Source organism: Scyliorhinus canicula, chromosome 11 (assembly GCF_902713615.1).
Source record: "Scyliorhinus canicula chromosome 11, sScyCan1.1, whole genome shotgun sequence".
NCBI classification, from domain to species: domain Eukaryota; kingdom Metazoa; phylum Chordata; class Chondrichthyes; order Carcharhiniformes; family Scyliorhinidae; genus Scyliorhinus; species Scyliorhinus canicula.
Genome location: NC_052156.1, coordinates 142,765,998 through 142,787,220, shown reverse-complemented (window position 1 = coordinate 142,787,220; position 21,223 = coordinate 142,765,998). Strand labels below are relative to the sequence as shown.

At 46.5% G+C, this 21,223-nt stretch overlaps 1 protein-coding gene across 10 annotated transcripts in view; it reads left to right on the top strand.

The window, feature by feature from the left end:
* The window catches only part of orc5 (origin recognition complex, subunit 5), a 132,781-nt gene that overhangs the window by 56,517 nt on the left and 55,041 nt on the right, over nt 1-21,223 (top strand). For 8 of the 10 annotated variants that reach the window (XR_005462318.1, XR_005462317.1, XR_005462316.1 and 5 more), the window contains exons 12-13: nt 2,260-2,307; nt 9,893-10,003. Coding sequence is in view for 5 of the 10 variants with exons in the window: in XM_038811592.1 (XP_038667520.1) it covers nt 2,260-2,307; nt 9,893-10,003 (159 nt within the window). In the remaining 5 variants the exon portion in view is untranslated. Of the gene's footprint in view, nt 1-2,259; nt 2,308-9,892; nt 10,004-13,184; nt 13,328-21,223 lie in introns of all 10 variants that reach the window. The other 2 variants (XR_005462315.1, XR_005462314.1) reach the window with 1 other exon arrangement.

Sequence of the window (21,223 nt, the reverse complement as noted above, 5' to 3'; positions counted from 1 at the left end):
ATGGGGAGAACATGCAGACTCCGCACAGACAGTGACCCAAGCCAGAATCGAACCTGGGACCCTGGAGCTGTGAAGCAATTGTGCTAACCACAATGCTACCTAGTAATAGTATGGTTTGTTTGTGAAGGATGACGTAGTCTATACTAGTGTTTTTCAAACTTTTTTCTGGTGACCCACTTTTACCAAATGGTTGGCCCTCGCAACCCACACCATGTTCACTTACTACTTGGGTGAACCTGTCCTCACTTTTATGCCTTTAAAGTTAATATAATTGATCTTCCTTGCGGTAAATTGCATTCAGTTCTGCCTACTTAAAGCCAAGATGTTGCATGGCAACAAAATAATTCCACCTTGTATATTGCAAATTTCACTTACCAACAAACAGTTTTACATTAAGATAAAAGCAAATTGCTGCAGATGCTGAAAAAACAGAAAATACTTGCCAATCATGACAGGTCAGACAGCGTCTGTGGAGAGAGAAGGGAGCTAACGTTTTGAGTCTGGATGACTCTTTGTCAAAGCTGGAGAGAACTGGAAATAGGATCAGATTAATACAGTTGTAGGGGTGGCATGGAGCAGTAGGGCTGGATACAGGGCCAGGGATAGGTGGTAATTGACAAAGATGTTGTGGAAGCACAAAGGGAATGTAAATGGTGATGATCAAGGCTACGAAGGGTGCTGATAGTGGCACATGAAGAGATCAGAATGTGTTAATGACAGAGCAACGGTAAGCAGTGTGTCAAAGGACAACTAGGAACAGGGAATAGATGGGCCAAGTTTTTATTTTGTCTATATCTTTGTCAATTTGTTTTCCATCTCTGACACTAAAATCACTGGTTTTGTCCAACTGCACATTTACAACTCGAACCCGAGATTTAAAGCTGAACTCCAAAAAGGCTGCTTAATCGATCTGAGGATTTAACACCGTGAGTACCATTCCCCCCAAACACATTCGCTGATCTGGTAGCTCTGTATCAGCATAGATACGTGAATTTAGCTTTAAAGAAGTACGTTAAATCTTATTCCTCTTGTCAACCTATAAATTCAAAATCAATGTCCAAAATCAGACAATATGCTCGTTTACTCAGCCATCCCCATTTTTCAGACATCATCTCATTTGAAATTGATTCTGCAGCAAAATATTTCCGTGCACACAGGGTATAATAATGAGTTGGATTGTGAGATAATAACAATACTTGACAAACTCTGAAGCCATAGCCTGCCTTCATGGCGGGAAATTCGAGATACAGGCAGAGGCCACTGACGAGACAAGCTGCAGTACTGCTACTACTGTCGCAATTTAAACGGGGTTCACTGTACTTTTAAAATTACACCTCTCTCCCTTTTCTTTTCATAAAGTGCACGTAACTTGAATTGTATGAGGCAATACTATGCTTTCCCTCCCACATCAAAACTCTCACACTGGCTATGCCATTTTCGGTGAGGTTCTCATTGTAATACCGCCTTCAACAAAATAGGTGTGATAAACTGAACAGAACCAGACCTATATGTAACACTGCACCAGTGTTGATCCCATAGCTGTTCCAAATATTAAATTTCATAATGAAACATTATGTTTGTGTATTGGCTAGGTATTAAATTTAACCTTCTGAATGTGTGTTTTTGAACAAGATCAGGACAGCAATAATTCATTCAGGGAGAAAATGGAAAAAAGGATTGGTCAATCTTTGGAGATTATTTTTGCCGACCTTTTTTTCAACACCCTTGACCCACACGCAGGTCACAACCCCCACTTTGGAAAAACACTGGTCTACAGGATTAGTCCTTCAGTTTACTGGAAAACAATTGTTCTGGTGGCCAACAAGTACTTAATGTTAGCATAGTTAATATTCCTTGGTACTTAAATTGAGATTGGGGTTTTCATCGTTTGACAGATTGCACTTATTGTGTACCAATCTCTAAAGGAGATACAGGTGGCACAGGTTTGTTGTTGAATTGATTACTGACCACAATAAATTTGGAGTCGAAGAAGTCGGCACTTGCTTCCTAGTTCTTATTATAGAGTTACCATTGGTGCTTAACACTCAGTAATAAAATCTTGTTAGACGTTTTATTTAGCTTGAGCGTAGCTGTTGTATTAAGCAACTATTTTGGATTTACTCCAGAGCCGTTATAATCTCCTATTTGGGTTCAAGTGTAAAATAGTTTTGCAATTTGAGAAGCAGTAAACCATTTTTACTGTAGATATATAATTGCTTTAAGGGTTTAACTTTTCTTTCTCCTTTGTTTCATATCCAGCATCATGGGAAAATTAAGAAAACCTCATTTTTGAAGAAACATGAAAAGGTGATTATTAATAGTGTTATATTTAAACTGGATTGGACCAGCACCTGTGCTGCAACTTTTATTACTCAAATGACCAGTTTTACAGGTGCCGGAGTTTATCATCTGATGTGGCTTAATTCAAATTTAGTACGTCTACAGAATCATAACATCCTGAGAAATCATGCTTCATTTTCAAGAAAGCTAATCAGTTCTTCCATGATGAAACTGCAAGTTGTTTCTCTGTTATTGGTTATTCTACTGATCGAGTTGTTTCGTGTTTTACAATTGCTGCTGGAAAATTCATTGGACCACAGCATGGTTTTATTTAGAGAGTGCTATGAGTTTTATCAACAAGCTTTATTATTTGCAGTAGAATTAAAAGGATGGTTGGATTCTTCCATACTTTCTGTTTCAGTGCCATTCTTTTCAGTGCTTGTGATAAGGAGCTGTTTGTCTCTCTTCCCTTTTCATAGTGACGTGTCCCCTTCAGGGAGAGATATGGGGCGCGATTCTCCGCACCCCCACGCCGGGTGGGAGAATCGCGCCACGCCGCGATTCTCTCCTCTCCCCCCCCCTCCCCAAAATGGCATGTCCCGTTTTGCGACAGGCCGCTCGGAGAATCGCCGCTCGCTGTTTTTCACGGTGACCGGCGATTCGCTGGCCCGGATGAGCCGAGCAGCCTGCCACACCGCAGGGGGGCGAGAACACTCTGGGTTTCACTCCAGCGTCGGCTGTTTGTCTCCCTTTGGGAGAATTGAGCCCATGATGTTTTTTGAGGGTGAATTTCATGTGAGTTTCTGAGAAGGGGACCTGGCTGGTGCATTTCTAGCTTTGAAGTGGATGGTGCACATCACTGTTCTGCATTTGTTAATTACATATTTATTAGGACGGCATGTTGTTGCAATAGTTAGCGCTGAGGACCCGGGTTCGATCTCAGCCCCGGGGCATTGTCCATGTGGAGTTTGCACATTCTCCCCTGTCTGTGTGGGTCTCTTCCCCACAAATCAAAAGGATGTGCAGGGTAGGTGAATTGGCCATGCTAAATTTCCCCTTAATTGGGGGAAAACAAATATTTGGGTACTTTGAATTTATATTTTTAAAAAACAACATATTTATTGGCGGGACCTTTTAAACCACACTGTTAGTTGGCCTGTAAAGAATGAGATCGAAAAAACTTGCATTATCATGGTTGGCTGAGAATAGGCATAGTAACGAACTGGTCTATGTAGTTCAATGCAAATCCAGATGGTGCATTACCTAATGAACTCTTATGTTTGTTTGTAACATTTACTGCATGATATAATAGGTACAACCCTTATTAAAAAAAAATATTGCCGTGCTGAAAATCTGAAATACAAACAAAAAGCACTGGGGAAAATCTCAGCTGCTGTGACAGCATTGAGAGAGCGAAACAAAGTTAGTGTATGTATGACTCTTCAAAGTTCTGAAACTTTTTGGAAAATTACCGGACCAGACACAATTGAGACTGATTAGATGAGAGCAAATATTTTTCGGTGCCCCATATGTTTGCAATTTAATTATTTTCTTCTGTGCAGCCGAAATTCAAACAGATCTATTTTCCTTGTTGCTTTGTATTTTTTGACCACTTTATTTTTTAAGTTGCACGAGTGATTAATGGGGCTGGAATTTGATTTAAATGACCATCTTTTAAGTGTGGGTTACTGAAGTGTTTCATGCTTGTCAAATTCAAAGGCTTTCCATTACGGATTTAGTTTCCAAAACATAGACAAAAATTCTAAACTGATTGGACCAGCCATATTAAGATTGGCTACAAGAGTGGGTCAGAGTCTGGGAATTCTGCAGAGAGTAACTCGGCTCCTGACTCCATAAAACCGGTCTACCAGTTACAAGGCACAAGTTAGGAGTATAATGGAATTCCCTCCAGTTGTCTGGATGAGTCCAGCTCTAACAACACGTACGAAACTCAACACCATCCAGGGCAAGGCAGGCCAGTTGATTGGCACCCGATCCCATCACCTTCAATATTCGCTCCCGCCACCAGCAATGCACAGTGATGTAATACATACCGCCTACAAGATGCACTGCAGCAGCTCATCGCGCCTCCTTCAACAGCAGCTTCCAAATGCATGACATCTACCAGCTTGAAGGACTAGAACAAGCAGATACATGGGAGGACCATCACTTGCATGTTTCCCTCCAACCCACATGCCATCCTGACTTGGAACTATATTGTACTACTCCGGCGTGCCAAAATAGTGATCCTTAGAGTCCCGCATGACTCTCACATCGCTGGATACACCACCTGGAACTGCACATCCTGTACAGTACATTGCCTTATTGAAGGCTGCCTGCCGCTTCACCAGTTTGGTACCAATATCCTGGTTGATATTCACAGAATTCACAGTGCAGAAGGAGGCCATTCGGCCCATCGAGTCTGCACCGGCTCCTGGAAAGAGCACCCCACCCACACCCCTCCCCACACTTCTTGTTGTCCCCGTAACCCCACCTTACCTTATTTGTTTGGACGCTAAGGGCAATTTATCATGGCCAATCCACCTAACCCTGCACATCTGGTGGGGTGCAGAGGAGATTTACCAGGATGTTGCCTGGTATGGAGGGAAAATCTTATGAGGAAAGGCTGATGGACTTGAGATTGTTTTCGTTAGAGAGAAGAAGGTTAAGAGGTGACCTAATAGAGGCATACAAAATGATCAGAGGGTTAGATAGGGTGGACAGCGAGAGCCTTCTCCCGCGGATGGAGGTGGCTAGCACGAGGGGACATAGCCTTAAATTGAGGGGTAATAGATATAGGACAGAGGTCAGAGGTGGGTTTTTTTACGCAAAGAGTGGTGAGGCCGTGGAATGCCCTACCTGCAACAGTAGTGAACTCGCCAACATTGAGGGCATTTAAAAGTTTATTGGATAAGCATATGGATGATAAGGGCATAGTGTAGGTTAGATGGCCTTTAGTTTTTTTCCATGTCGGTGCAACATCGAGGGCCGAAGGGCCTGTACTGCGCTGTATCGTTCTATGTTCTATCTTTGGACTGTGGGAGGAAACCGGAGGAAACCCACACAGACACGGGGAGAACGTGCAGACTCCGCAAAGACAGTGACCCAAGCCGGGAATCGAACATGGGACCCTGGCGCTGTGAAGCCATTGTGTTAACCACTATGCTACCGTGCTGCCCATGCACTATATACCATGGTTGATTCTTCTTGGCACACTCCAGGACTGGCTCCTTCCTCTGGTAACTGTGAACTTGGACGATCACCGTCCTGGCTACTGGTTCAGCCACGGCTTCTGCCACAGAGCCCGATGTGCCCTGTCCAATTCCGGAACGGAGAACACTTCATTCCCTCCCATCAATCGAGAGAACATATCTGAAAAATATTCAGTTGGTCTCGGGCCTCTGGGAGGAAATTCAGGTGCCTCGACCTACTCCAGATCTTCAACTTTGGCCTTCAGGCTCTATTCCTGTCCGCCAGGCAAGCTGATCTGTATGCCTCGACAAGGCCTCTTCCACGTCCTTCAGCGTCTCCCCATGTTCTTTCATAGACATCCAGTGACGACATGTGAGAGAACAAGTCGCACAAAGGTAGCTCCTGCAGTATCCTTATGTTTTGATACCTTTGACCGTCTTGCCCATATCGAGCCTAAAACCACCTCTGGTGGCTTTGAACGACTCTAATCTCCTTTCCTTGTCACTCAAATTGACCATCCATCTGTCTGTCAAATTTCTTCAACTCCTGCGCCATCATCCCTGCCAGAATCTCTAAGGAGTGTGGCCACCTCTGCCATCTTCTCTCGCCCAGATCCGGTTGTCGGGCTGTCAGCCGGGGGTTTGGTTCCCATGGCCTTTTTCGTCACAGCATTTGATATTCCTCTGTCCCCTTTCTGTTCTCCACATCAAATTACTGGGATAAACCCAAAATCTGGAAAAATCGGGCAAAAGGTATCAAAATATAAGGATATTGGCAGGAACTACCTTTTGTGTGACTTGCTCTCCAACATTTCGTCACCGGATATCTCCAAGCCGAGAGTTTTAAAGATAGCTGCACTTGTGGTGGGTGTTTTCCAATATAGTATTTGTAGATGTCGTCTTTAACTCTGTACGAATAAATCAAACTTCATTGCGATATATTTGGCTGTTTCCCAAACAGAAATTATTTGCACTGCAGAATGTGAGGTTTGCATTATGGATTCTTGAGAAATGATGAGTGATGACAAAAGATGCACAGCATGATTTGTGTTCCTATAATTGGAGTAAGACCAGATGGGTCGTAAAATTACCAATAAGTCTCGTTTTTTTATAAGCCTTCTGCAAAAACCTAGAATCATTGTAATCTCTCTCTCACGGGGCTGGTTTAGCACAGGGCTAAATCGCTGGCTTTGAAAGCAGACCCAGGCAGGCCAGCAGCACGGTTCAATTCTCGTACCGGGGCTAGAATGTGGCGACTAGGGGCTTTTCACAGTAAATTTGAAGCCTACTTGTGACAATACGTGATTTTCATTTCATTTTTTTCAATTTATACTGCTCAAAATCTGACAATGGTGAGAGCTGACTGGTTGTCAAGGAGAGGAAAATTCACTAGTTTTTCTGGTTTATTCAGGAAATGGCAGATAGAATTGCCAGTGTGCAGATTTGTTATGTGTGTGCTGCACGCCAGCCTGGTGAGAAGTGTTAATGCGTAACCCGTAGATTATTACAGATTTGTTTGCATGCATGGTTTGTTCAATTATTAATAGAATGGTCTGAAACGGAGTCATCTTCACATAAGAGGGATGTGCCTGCTTTGCCTTTAAATTTTAAACTTGCCTCTACAAGAGGTGGCCCCATGTTGTGATACCCTCTCCATTCTTGACCTACCTCAATAATGCTCCCTTCTAATGACAAGGCTGAAGCTTCAGATTTGCTGGCCCTGTGATTGGGTCAACAGCACCGGAAGCTGCCTATGGCGATGAGCTTATTCGGTGGCCTCTGGAAATATTACCAAGCTTGTTGTATTGTTGACAAATACGCTGTCGGGATTTCTGGTTTGTCATGAGGTTCGTAAGAAAATTCAGCCATAAGTGTTAGGAATTTCATATTAGTTGGGGAGCAGGTAAGATGCACGATGAGAGTTGTCCTGCGGTTTTTTAAAACTCTGGGATAACTGGAAATTTTAAAATGCACAATGAAAAGCTAAGCTTAGCAACTAGCCTTTATGGTTGCAAGTCAGAGCTGAGAAAAGTAAAAATGCTCTGCAACATCTGGTTATTAATGTAAGCAAACTTTGATGCCCAAAGATTTAAATTGTCAATTACAATGGAAAAGATGGACGCAGTCACTGGAAAATAGGGGACTAGTTTTTTCTTTTAATTTAAAAAAAATATATATTTTTATTTTCCTTTTTCGCATTTTCTCCCAGATTTACACCAAACAATAATCAGTAACAATTGTAATGTCAATCCCTATATCAAAAATAACAATCCCATCCTCCCACCAAACCCCAAAACAATAGCCCGCATGTTAACATAAACAAATTAAAAAAAAAGGAATCAGGAATCACCCCTAGTCACCATTAACACATACAGTTCCCCGCACCCCTCCATGTTCAATGTAATCCAATTCTCGAAAGTGCACAATGAATAACGCCCATGAATTGTGGAACCCCTCCATCCTTCCCCTCAGTTCAAATTTGACCTTCTTAAGAGTGAAGAATTCCAGCAGGTCCCCCCCCGTCACGCCAAGGCAGAGGGTGGAGAGGTTGATCCCCACCCCCAACAGGATCCGCCTTTGGGCGATCAACGAGGCGAAGGCGACAACATCTGCCTCCGCGCCCGTTTCCAACCCCGGATGGTCCGACACCCCGAATATGGCCTCCTGTGGGCCCGGGTCCAGTTTCACATGCACCACTTTAGAGATTACCCTAACAATCTCCTTCCAGTAATCCTCCAGCTTTGGACAAGCGCAAAACATATGAACGTGTTTTGCGGGGCCCCCCATCCCGCATCGTTCACACACATCTTCTACCCCCTCAAAGAGCCGGCTCATCCTCGCCCTTGTGAGGTGTGCTCTATCTACCGCCTTCAGCTGTATCAGACCCCAACCTCCCGTATGAGGTGAAGGCGTTCACCCTCCGGAGCACTTCACACGAGAACCTCTCCTCCATACCCTCTCCCAACTCTTCTGCCCACTTTGCCTTGTTCCCTTCTAGCGGTGCCTTCTCCTCTTCCAAAATAGCCCTGGAAACCGCTGACGCTACCCCCTTCTCCAGTAATGTGGAAGCCGGCTCTACCGGGAAGCTCTGTATCTTCTTTCTGGCAAAGTCTTGAACCTGCATGTATCTAAACATTTCCCCCTGCTCCAGCCCATACTTTGCGTCCAACTCCTTCAATCCTGCAAACTAGGGCAGCACGGTGGCCTAGTGGTTAGCACAACCGCCTCACGGCGCTGAGGTCCCAGGTTCGATCCCGGCTCTGGGTCACTGTCCGTGTGGAGTTTGCACATTCTCCCCGTGTCTGCGTGGGTTTCGCCCCCACAACCCAAAAATGTGCAGGGTAGGTGGATTGGCCACGCTAAATTGCCCCTTAATTGGAAAAAATAATTGGGTAATCTAAATTTATAAAAAAAAAAAAAAAAATCCTGCAAAGTGACCCCCAAGAAACAAATCTTTTAGTGTCCTAATTCCTTTCTCCTCCCATCCCATCCCACTTCCCTTGCTCAAATCTATCCCCCGAATCAGCATTTCCCTTGACCCTGCCTCCAACCCGAAGTGCTGGAGAAACTGATTCCAAATTCTCAACAAAGCTATTGCTACCGGGCTCCTGAGTATTTCCCAGGGGCTATCTGGAGCAGCGCTGTTGCTAGCGCCTTCAATCCCGACCCCCCCTACACAAACTCTCCTGCATTCTGACCCACTGAGAATCAACCCCTCTGACCCAGCTCCGTACATTCTCCACATTCGACGCCCATAATTATACATCAGGTTCGGAAGACCCAAACCTCTGTAGTAGTACCTTTCTAATTCTGGCCACCTTCCCTCCCCATATGAATGAGGTAATCATCCCTTCACTCTCTCTTTTAAAAAAAAAAAATGCCATTGGCAGGAAGATTGGCAGCCATTAGAAAATAAACAAGAATCGCGGCAACGCATTCATTTTAACCGCCTGTACCCGACCCGCCAGCGATGGAAGGAGACCATCCAACCTTGCCAGATCACCCCCCCCCCCGCCCAAATTATAAATGTTGTACCTGCACCCCCCAGGTATCTAATGTGAGTCCCTAACCTACGGAATGGCAACCCCCCCCCCCCCCCATCGAGTTTTTATTTTAATGCATGGGTTTTCATTGACATTTTTAGGTTGCTTTATGAAACCAGTGCAGATCGGAACATTGATAATATGCTGTCACCATGTTGTCACTGTTGACTACAAACCTTCAGCCACTCTTCCCAACTATTGCAACATCCATCTCATTAATTAATGGCAAGTTATTTTTTGAAAACATGATACACAGCAGCTTTAAAATATGAATTACATAAACAAGTGGTTGTTCACTTAATTGGTTTAACAGCATCTAATGTGCCTTGATACACTATTACTAAGACAGATCAATCTAATTAACCTTGTTTCTTACAGACCAGCAATCACCTCCTTGGCCCCAAACCATTCCCACTGGATAGATTGTTGGCAATTTTCTACAGCATTGTTGACAGCAGAGTGACTCCCACTGCAAATATTTTCTCTCAGGTGAGTTTGGAATATATCAATGTTAACTGATTCCACCAGGAAAAGCTTGAAAAGGTTACAGTTTCAGAGATGAAAAGGTTGCACCACTCCAGGAATGTGAAATGAATTGGACTAAGGTGTTTATGTAATCCATTTTCATAATCCTTGACAACACTTTGAATGCTGAATTAAAAAGTTGTAATGCTAATGTTGTGAAAATGTATTGCAATACATTTATTGTTTGAATCTGATAATGAAACTTTTCTTGCGGTCTGCATTATTCCAGGCTCCATATCTGTCGAATCCATAGAAGTAGTGCTTATATTGCACATTCTTTCTCTCTCTTATAACTCTAAATATCTTTGCAATCTGTAGAGTTGTTATGTCAATATAGTGTACTAGTTTATATTGAAGATGTCTGGGTGCATATTAATGGAATCGATGTTTGACAAATAGAGGCAATTTTCTGGATTCAATGTTCCTCTTTCCAAAATGTATCAATAATACAGCCATGCATCAGTATAACAAATGGAAACATATTCCTGTAACTCCCAAGCTTCTGGGAGACGTAATTGGGGGGGGGGGGGGGGGGAAGCTGCTTCGGGGAATCACCTGGATGTCCCCAGGTAAGGGCAGTTTGGTAGCATTGTGGATAGCACAATCGCTTCACAGCTCCAGGGTCCCAGGTTCGATTCCGGCTTGGGTCACTGTCTGTGCGGAGTCTGCACATCCTCCCCGTGTGTGCGTAGGTTTCCTCCGGGTGCTCCGGTTTCCTCCCACAGTCCAAAGACCAAAGATGTGCGGGTTAGGTGGATTGGCCATGATAAATTGCCCTTAGTGTCCAAAATTGCCCTTAGTGTTGGGTGGGGTTACTCAGTATTAGGGTGTTCTTTCCAAGAGCCGATGCAGACTCGATGGGCCGAATGGCCTCCTTCTGCACTGTAAATTCTATGTAATCTATGATTGCCAGGAAATTCAAACATCTGTTGGTCAATTGCCCTGCAGTGAATCAACCAAAAGTATGAGTTGAATTGCAAACTTCGGATGGTTCCGAAGTAGTAGTAGTAGTTATCCAGGAGAAGTTGGAATGAAAACCGATTCTAACTCGGTTAATTCCCACTACAGCCACCCCCTGCCCCATCCCAAATCCTATCCACTTAACTTGGGTGGCACAGTGGTTAGCACTGCTGCCTCACAGCTCCAAGGACCTGTGTTTAATTCTGGTCTGTGTGCAGTTTGTACTTTCTCCCACGTCAGGGTTTTTTCCGGGTGCTCCGGTTTCCTCCCACAGTCCAAAGATGTGCAGGTTAGATGGATTGGCCACAATCAATTGCCCCTTAGTGTCCAAAAGGTTAGAGGTTAGGATAGGTGGGATTACTGGGTTAAGGCGATAGGGTGGAGGTCTGACCCCAGCGAGGCTACACTTTCAGAGTGTCGGTGCAGACTCGATGGGCCAAATCTTCTGCACTACTGATTCTATGAACTTGCAAACCTACCTTCTCACTGGCTTTAAAGTAGTTGAACCATTCGACTTAACCTAATTTATGGCTGCAAAAAGGGAGTGGCATGGTCTCCCTATCTTTGACTGCACGGCCCTTGACTGAAGGCCTCAGGAACATGCTGTGCTGCCCCTACATAGTTATCGTTCAGTCTGAGTTGGAAGAATGGGCAAGAAAGGATTGCCTGGATTTCAAGGTAGGAGGGGAGTGGAAATCCGAGCGGAGGTTCAGGCCCAATTATCTTTTTGTGCTTCATAAATTGCACATGGTGAATTAATGTACTTCAGATTGAAGAGGGTAATCCTTAATGATACACATGACAGGAAATCTAATGTTTTGATAAGTTTATGTACCTGATTACTCCCAAGTTTCTGACCAGTTGTATCATTAAATTGTGTTTAAAGTAAGATCATTTTAGCTTCAAAATTAATGGACAAACTACTCCCTTTTGCCTGAATGTATATACTTTTCTTAACTTTGTTTGTCGAGACTAATTGGAAGCCATGGGTGCATACACTCAATAAAGGGAGTGCTTAAATTAAAGAAGTTTTCAAGCACGGTATCCTATGGAAAAAGAAAAAAAACTGTTCAGTAAGGAGGACACTGAGATCACGATTATTGGTGCAATTAGTTTGTAATCTAATCCTAACCCAATTAGCTTGTAATGATTGCACTACACAAACCTGCTAGCAACCTGAGGGAATTCCAGGTCCCTCTTGGCTACCAGTTTTTACATTTTCAGCCAACGTACTGTCACAAAAACAATAATATTAGTCATAAAACATTTCAGGTGTCAGGAATTGTCTTATTACTGTAATAATTTTAAATTCAAATACCCACAGTCTCCCCTTTTTGTTGTCTGGTCTATTTCTGTTTTAACTGTTTAACTTTATTTGTAAAGTATATACCTTATTTTAATGCCTTTATTCATTCTTTATGTGAGCGTCCATATGCATATTTCTTTGCACCCACGCCTTTATTGCTCCCCCCCCCCCCTACTTCACTTCCTCTTTCATATTCTTGTGTTTTAACACTTTGTAACCACTGGTGGGAAAGAGCCACAGTAGAACTTGAAAGACTAGAAGCATACGGTGGAAGAGTATTCCATACAAAGCCAACAAACCCATCACTCTGAAGATTACTCTGAGCTTCTCATCATTTCTTGCCACAGTGAGATGACAACAATGAACGAAAAGCACTCACTGTTACCACCCTCTAACTCAGAGAAACAGTTTGGCAGAAACCAGAATCTAGTCCTTTAGGGTTTGGGCAAAAATATAGCAATGCAAGATATATCTTTCTGCAATAATGGATTTCCTTCATGTGGTGGAACTATCTTATTATATAGAGCCTTGTTCTCTGGAAGTCATTCCTAGGCAATCAGCAGTGTTGAGTGGAACGCGTTGCCAGGGGAGGTTGAGGGAGCAGATACATTAACGGCGTTCAAAAGGCATCTCGACAAATACATGGGTAGGATGAGTATAGAGGGAAAGTCTCAGCCAAGAGTGATTTTCCTGTACACTCAATTAAATGACTTGGTCCATTCTTTCGTGAATGGAAAATAAGCTATTTCTACAAGCAACTTTTCTTTAAAATCATGAATTCTTTCATCTTTTAGAAATAGGAAAGCAGGCTGAATTCAGGCCTGGAGTTGACCTATTTTTGATCATTTTTTCTCCATTTTATACTGGTGCATTTAACAGATACCAACACTGGGTGGCAGCATTGTGCTGAGATTTGCAAAGTAATAGTCTCCAAATGACATGTGGAAAGGAAATTTATGGGCCACCAATCCAGGCAATGATTTTGGAGTTGTGCCAACTGGGAGCCTACACCACTGATCCATGTGAGTTTTCCAAAATCAGTTAGTAGCTCTCTAGGTAACCTGTCATCAAAGGTACCCGCCATATATATTATACTCCAGAAAGCCCAGCAGAAGCGCTTGGATTAGAGGTGATGACTGTCTTCTCCTTCCCCGCCCCCTTCCTCAGCTCCTCTGTTTGTAGATACAGTGAAGAAGCAGAATATTAACTTCTGAAAACTCATTAAGCAAGGAAAGTCGGCAGTGGTTTTGTGGAGCGGGTTTTGGCATGGTTCTTTAACGCTACCACAATATTATCATCCTTCTTCTGGTTTTCCTAACCAATTCGAGCAAATAGCCTAATCTGATCCACACCGGACTAGGCAAACTAGGTTTTACTCAAATTGGCTCTGTTAGGACATCAAACAGAAAGTCAATTATGCCAAAAGCTCTTGAAGTAAAGAATTTTAAAAAACTGATCTTGGAAGAATATAAGGAGTACTACAAGAAGGATGTGCAGGTTTTTGAGAAGGTGCAGAGGAGGTTTACCAGGATGTTGCCTGACCTAGAGGGTATTAGCTATGCGGAAAGACTGAATAGACTCGGACTGTTTTCATTAGAATGACGGAGGTTGGAGGGTGACCTGATCTAGGACTACAAGATTATGAGGCATGGATAGAGTGGATGGGCAGGCATTCTGTCCCAGGATGGAGGGGTCAGTCACCAGTGGGCATAGGTTTAAGGTCCATGGGGCAAAGTTTAGAGGAGATGTGCAAGGCAGGTTTTCTACACAGAGGGTGGTGAGTGCCTGGAACACGTTGCCAGGGGAGGTTGAGGGAGCAGATACATTAACGGCGTTCAAAAGGCATCTCGACAAATACAGGGTAGGATGAGTATAGAGGTATAAGGCACTAGGAAGTGCTGAGGGATGGGCCAAGGGTGGTATCATGACCGGTACAGGCTTGGAGGGCCGAAAGGCCTGTTCCTCTGCTGTATTGTTTTTGTTCTTTGTAATAGAGCATTTGGTTCCTTTGAGCCCGCTTCATCATTCTGTAAAACCTCTATCCTACGTGTCACCATATTCCTTGATCCTTTTTTTAAAAAATAATTTTTATTGGAATTTTTTACAGAAAATATAAAATATAACGACAAACATTGAAATGCAACAAAATAACCCATAATAACTGTAATACCCCCCAGATCGTATCAACGCATGTATCATATCCACCCCACCACCCCAACCCCAATAAACAACAAGAGAACTTAAGAATAAATTAAAATTAAATAAACAAAAGTCATGGCCGTCCCCCCCCCCCGGGTTGCTGCTGCTACTGTCCCCGTACCCTATCGTTGAGCCAGAAAGTCGAGGAAAGGTTGCCACCGCCTAAAGAACCCTTGTACCGAATAAAACCCGCCATGTCATTGATCCAGGTCTCCACGCTTGGGGGCCTCGCATCCTTCCATTGTAGCAAGATCCTTCTCCGGGCTACTAGGGACGCAAAGGCCAGCACACCGGCCTCTTTCGCCTCCTGCACTCCCGGCTCCACCCCCACCTCGGGAGAACCGTCATTTTGATGACTGCACTCTACCCGCCAACGATAACGGCACCATGTCCCACCTTTTAAATTCCTCCTCCATCTGCTCCACCAGCCTGGTAAAATTAAGCTTATGGAGAGTCCCCCAACCCCTGGCCACCTGCACCCCCAGGTATCTGAAACTCTTCACTGCCCTCTTAAACGGGAGCCTCCCAATTCCCTCCTCCTGATCACCCGGGTGTACTACAAATACCTCGCTCTTGCCTAAATTTAACTTATAGCCCGAGCAGCCCCCAAATTCCGCTAACAGCTCCATCACCCCCGGCATTCCCCCTTCTGGGTCCGCCACATACAACAGCAGGTCGTCCGCATACAGCGATACCCGATGTTCCTCCCCACCCCGCACCAGACCCCTCCATCTCCCTGACTCTCTCAGCGCCATAGCCAAAGGTTCAATCGCCAGTGCAAAGAGCAAGGGGGACAGGGGGCACCCCTGCCTGGTCCCACGGTAGAGCCTAAAGTACTCCGATCTCCTTCCATTGGTAACTACACTCGCCATCGGAGCCACGTAGAGCAGCCTCACCCATTTGATGAATCCCTCCCCAAATCCGAACCGCTCCAGCACCTCCCACAGGTACCCCCACTCAACTCTATCAAACGCTTTCTCTGCATCCAGCGCCACCACTATCTCCGCCTTCCCCTCCACTGCCGGCATCATGATAACATTTAGCAGTCTCCGCACATTCGTGTTGAGCTGCCGTCCCTTGACAAATCCTGTCTGGTCTTCGTGTATCACCCCTGGCACACAGTCCTCCATCCTGGTGGCAAGGATCTTCGCCAGCAACTTAGCGTCAACATTGAGGAGCGAGATTGGCCTGTATGATCCACACTGCAAGGGGTCCTTATCCTGCTTCAGGATCAGAGAGATCAGTGCCCGCGACATCGTCGGGGGCAAAGCCCCCCCCTCCCATGCCTCATTGAAGGCTCGCACCAACAGGGGGCCCACCAGATCCGCATACTTTTTATAAAATTCCACCGGGAACCCGTCTGGCCCCGGGGCCTTACCTGACTGCATTTGTCCAATCCCCTTGACTAGCTCCTCCAACTCTATCGGCGCCCCCAGCCCCTCTACCAGCTCCTCTTGAACCCTTGGGAAACATAGCCTGTTCATGAAGCTCTCCATCCCCCCTCTCCCCATCGGAGTTTCCGACCGGTACAGTTCCTCGTAGAAGTCCCTAAAGACCCCATTTACTTCTGTCCCCTTCTGCACTACATTCCCACCCTTATCCGTCACTCCACCAATTTCCCTAGCCGCATCTCGCCTTCGGAGCTGATGCGCCAACATCCTGCTCGCCTTCTCCCCATACTCATATACCGCGCCCTGCGCCCTCCTCCACTGTGTTTCCACCTTTCTGGTGGTCAACAAGTCAAATTTGGCCTGCAAACTACGCCGTTCCCCCAGCAACCCCTCCTCCGGTGCCTCAGCGTATCTCCTGTCCACATCCAGGAGCTCCCCCACCAGTCTCTCCCTCTCCTTCCTCTCCCTCCTTTCCCTATGGGCCCGGATGGAGATCAGCTCCCCCTGGATCACTGCTTTCAGAGCCTCCCAAACCATCCCCACCCGGACCTCCCCCGTGTCATTGGTATCAAGATACCCCTCAATACTTCCCCGGACCCTCCTACACACCTCCTCATCAGCCAGCATCCCCACATCAAGGCGCCAGAGCGGGCGCTGGTCCCGTGCCTCCCCCATCTCCAGATCAACCCAGTGCGGAGCATGGTCTGAAATCGCTATGGCCGAATACTCGGCATCCTGCACCCTCGGGATCAATCCCCTGCTCAGGACGAAAAAATCTATTCGGGAATAAACCCTATGGACATGAGAGAAAAAGGAATACTGCCGCGCTCGGTCTCCCAAACCTCCAGGGACCCACCCCTCCCATCTGGTCCATGAATCCCCTCAGCACTTTGGCCGCCAAGGCTAGGACCCCTCCTAGACGCGACGCACCCTCCATGGTACTTCCGTAAGTCAGCTGACTTCTGCTGACCCCGGCAGCTCCCGCCAGAACCCATCCCCTTCCGGCATGGGGTCATCCTCTTCTTACCACACCTTCTTAGCACCGCTTCAACCCGGGAAAGAAAACCAGTAGAGGCCACGCCAGCTCCGCCCCCCCTGCCCCGCAGCGCGGGAAACCAGAGGAAAGCCCGTGCTTTCACACTGCTACACCCCACCCTTCTGACGCAGCTCCTCAAAATCCAGTTTCACCCCAACCCCCAGCCCCGTACAGAAGAGAACATATAAAACACAAACCCCCAACATTCCCCACATACCCCACACCCATACCCAATAGACAGACCCACCCGGAAACAGAGCAAAAAGAAAACCAGCATAAAAAACACACATGTCAAAGTTGAAGAACAGCAACAGCGAAAACAGCAACGGCCATAGTGTGTCCCCAGACCCTAGTTCGAGTCCAGCTTCTCCGCCTGTACAAAGGCCCACGCCTCCTCCGGGGACTCGAAGTAGTGGTGCCGGTCCTTGTATGTCACCCACAGGCGCGCAGGCTGCAGCATTCCAAATCTGACCTGCTTGGCATGCAGCACCGCCTTCGTCCGGTTGAACCCGGCCCGCCGCTTAGCCACCTCCGCACTCCAGTCCTGGTAGATTCGCACTACCGAATTCTCCCACTTGCTGCTCCTCTCTTTCTTGGCCCAGCGCAGCACACACTCCCGGTCACTAAACCGATGGAACCGCACCAGCACCGCCCTCGGGGGTTCATTTGCCTTAGGCCTCCTGGCCAGCACTCTGTGAGCTCCCTCAAGCTCCAGGGGCAAATGGAAGGACCCCGCCCCCATCAACGAGCTCAACATCGTGGTCACATACGACGGGAGATCCGACCCCTCCAGCCCTTCCGCCAGGCCCAGGATCCTCAAATTCTTTCGCCTCGTGCGAACGTCTAGCTCCTCCAAGCGGTCTTGCCACTTTTTGTGAAGTGCCTCGTGCAACTCCACTTTCTCCACAAGGACCACGGCCTCCTCCTCCTGCTCAGCGGCCTGCTGCTGCAACTCCCGAATGGACGCCTCCTGGGCCGCCTGGGTCCCAAGCAGCTTGTTGGTAGTCGCATTCAGGGAGTCCAGCAACTCAGCCTTCAGCTCTGCAAAACAGCGCAGAAAAGAGGCCTGCTGCTCCTGCGCCCACTTCCACCAGTCCTCGGCCGCCATTTTTTCCTTCTTCCCCCGCTTTTCTTGGGGAGCTGCTGCAGCTTTTTCCTTTGGCCCACTCCGGGTGAGCACCATAAATTATGAGGAATGCTCCTCTAGACACCTTCCCCCACCGGGATTCGTCGAAACAGCGCCGTTTGGGGCCCTCAAATCGGCCCAAAAGTCCTTAAGTAGCGGGAGCTGCCGAACGTACAGCTTAGCTCCGCATAGCCGCAACCGGAAGTCCCCTATTCCTTGATCCTAGAGAGATCAAAATCTCTCTTAACACTGAATATAGTCAACAATGGACCATCTACAATCCTCTGGAGTCGAAAATTCCCAAAAAATCACAATTGTCTAAATTTCTTCTGATTTTGGTTCTAAATCCCTTAGACCAAGGATGTGGTTTAGGGATTGCAGCCAAGAAGTAATGACCTTGCCAGCAACGCTCACACCTCGTGAGTGATTTTTAAAAAATAGTCCCTAGCTAGGGAATTGTCTACCCTGTCAAGCCCTTTCAGAATCTTGTATGTTTCAATGAGATCACTTCATTTTTCTAAACTGCAGTGAATGTAGACCCAATTTACCCAGCCTCTCATTCTAGGCCAAGCCTCGCACCCCAGGAATTATTCAAGCAAACTGTCACTGTGCTGCCTTCAAGGCAAGCAATGGCATCCTTAGATCAGGAGACAAAAATTGTACAGTATATATTCCAGGTGTGAGCTTGCCAAAAGCCCTATATAATTGGTGCAAGACTTATTTATTCTTGTACTCAAATTCCCTTGGAAAGCCAATGTGCCATTGACCTTGCTAATTGCTTGCTATACCTGCATGCTAACTTTCTGTTACCTGTAAGAGTACATCGGGCAGGAACTCAATGGACTAGATGACCTCCTGTGCTGTGATGTTTCTGTGAGCCAAGTCTTGCAAATACTCCTAAAAGGAATACAAAGTTTCCCTCAACATCAGCATTTACAAGTTTCGCGCTTGGGGGAACAAAAACATTTTTCTATTCTTACCACCAAAATGAATAATCTTATTATATTCCATCTGCATTGTTATTATTCACTTAAACTGTGTATATCTTTTTGCATCCTCTGTGAATGTGAATTTTCAAATTAGTTCTCTATTTATGTGACAAAACATGCCATATTCCTTTACACCACAATGTGGCACCCAACCTTCCCAAGTTTTATTTTCATAAATCATCCTTTAAAACCCCTTTATTGTGGCTTTTGTGGCAGCTTTCTGGAACAGGCTTTTAATATGTTCACTGAATTGTTTTCTTGTCTGTTCGCATCCCAATCCCCCTGACTGTTTTAGCCCCTGGGTCCTCCCATTAACTACATCATTTTACTAAAACTAAACACACTGGGCGAGATTCTCCGCAAATGCGGAGAATCGTAAAGGCTGCCGTGGGACAGGCCGTGACCACGGCTGCCTTCACGCCCACTTCCGGGGCCGATTTCCCCCCCCCCCCCCCCCCCGGTCGGGGCTAGGAGCGCGGCCCCATGCGTCACTGCGGCGCGGCCTTAACAACGGTCGTCAAGGCCGCACGCCAAGCGTCACGCTGGCTGACGCGGCTGATGACATCAGCCATGCATGCGCAGGTTGGACAACGCCAACCCGCGCTTGCGCGGTTGCCGTCTTTTCCCTCAGCCGCCCCACAAGACGTGGCGGCTTGATCTTGCGGGGCAGCGGAGGGAAAAGTGCATCCGTTACGGACGCACGGCCCACGATCGGTGCCCACCGATCGCGGGCCTATGCCCCCCTTGGCACGGCCGTGGTACTGCCGTGCCAATCGGACCCCCAGATGCCCCAAACGGGCATCTGGCGCCCGTTTCATGACGGCAGCAAGCAGGTGAACGGGCGCGAAGGCTCGGCCCGTCGGCCTCGGAGAATCGCCGCTCGCCGTAAAAAAGGCGAGCGGCAATTCGTGGCGTGGGTCGGGCATGGGGGGGGAGGATAGCGGGAGGGCGTGAAAAATGTTGGGAGGCCCTCCCGCTATTCTCCCACACGGCATGGGGGGTGGAGAATCGCGCCCACTGTCTCTAATTATCTCCTCCCTCTTAATATCCATTAGCCCAACTTCAGCAAACAATATCCCTGCCTGGACTGAATTATGATCTTTTACGATCCTTTAATTGCATCTGACTCCAAAAAGTCTAGTTGCCTTTCAAACCAGGATTTTTAAAAACATGTCTGCAGCAGTCACATGCTGCACCAACTGCATATCCATGGGCGGGATTCTCCGTTTTGCTGGCGCCCGGGGATTTCCATATGGCGTGGGACTGCGCCACAATGGAAAACCCCATAGACTGGCTGGCATAACAGAGAATCCCACCGGTGGGGTCGGGGCAGAAATGTGGCACAGCGGGCTGGAGAATCCAGCCCCATTTCTCTGCAATTCCTACATTCACCACAGTGCTACTTGCTGGGTTTTTGTTCTTCAAATGTATTTTTGTTGAACATTTTCAATTGTTTCTTTAAACGTTTCCCACTGTTCATTTAGCTCCACATGTTTCAGTTTATTTGACCAATTACATGTAGCCAATTCTCCCCTCAAAACCTAGGTAATTGGCTTTGTTGAAGTTTAAGATTTTTGTTTGCGATTGGAATAAGTCACTTTTTAAAAAAAATAATTTTTATTGAAATTTTTTACAGAAAATATAACAAACAATAGCAAGCAACAATAAAACAACATAATAAGTATAACACCCCCAAGACCGTAGCAACGCATGTATCACACACCCCCACCCCCCTAAACCCATTAAACAACAAGACATTGAGGGCCGAAGGGCCTGTTCTGTGCTGTACTGTTCTATGTTCTATGTTCTATAACTTAAAAATAAATTTAAATTAAATAAACAGTCAACGCCCCCCCCCCCCCTTTTCCCCGCCGGGTTGCTGCTGCTGCTGCTGACCCAGTACCCTATCGCTGAGCCAGAAAGTCAAGGAAAGGCTGCCACCGCCTGAAGAACCCTTGTACCGATCCTCTCAGGGCGAATTTGACCTTCTCCAGCTTAATAAATCCCGCCATGTCATTGATCCAGGTCTCCACGCTTGGGGGCCTCGCATCCTTCCACTGCAGCAAGATCCTCCGCCGGGCTACTAGGGACGCAAAGGCCAAAATACTGGCCTCTCTCGCCTGCTGCACTCCCGGCTCCACCGCAACCCCAAAAATCGCGAGTCCCCAGCCTGGCTT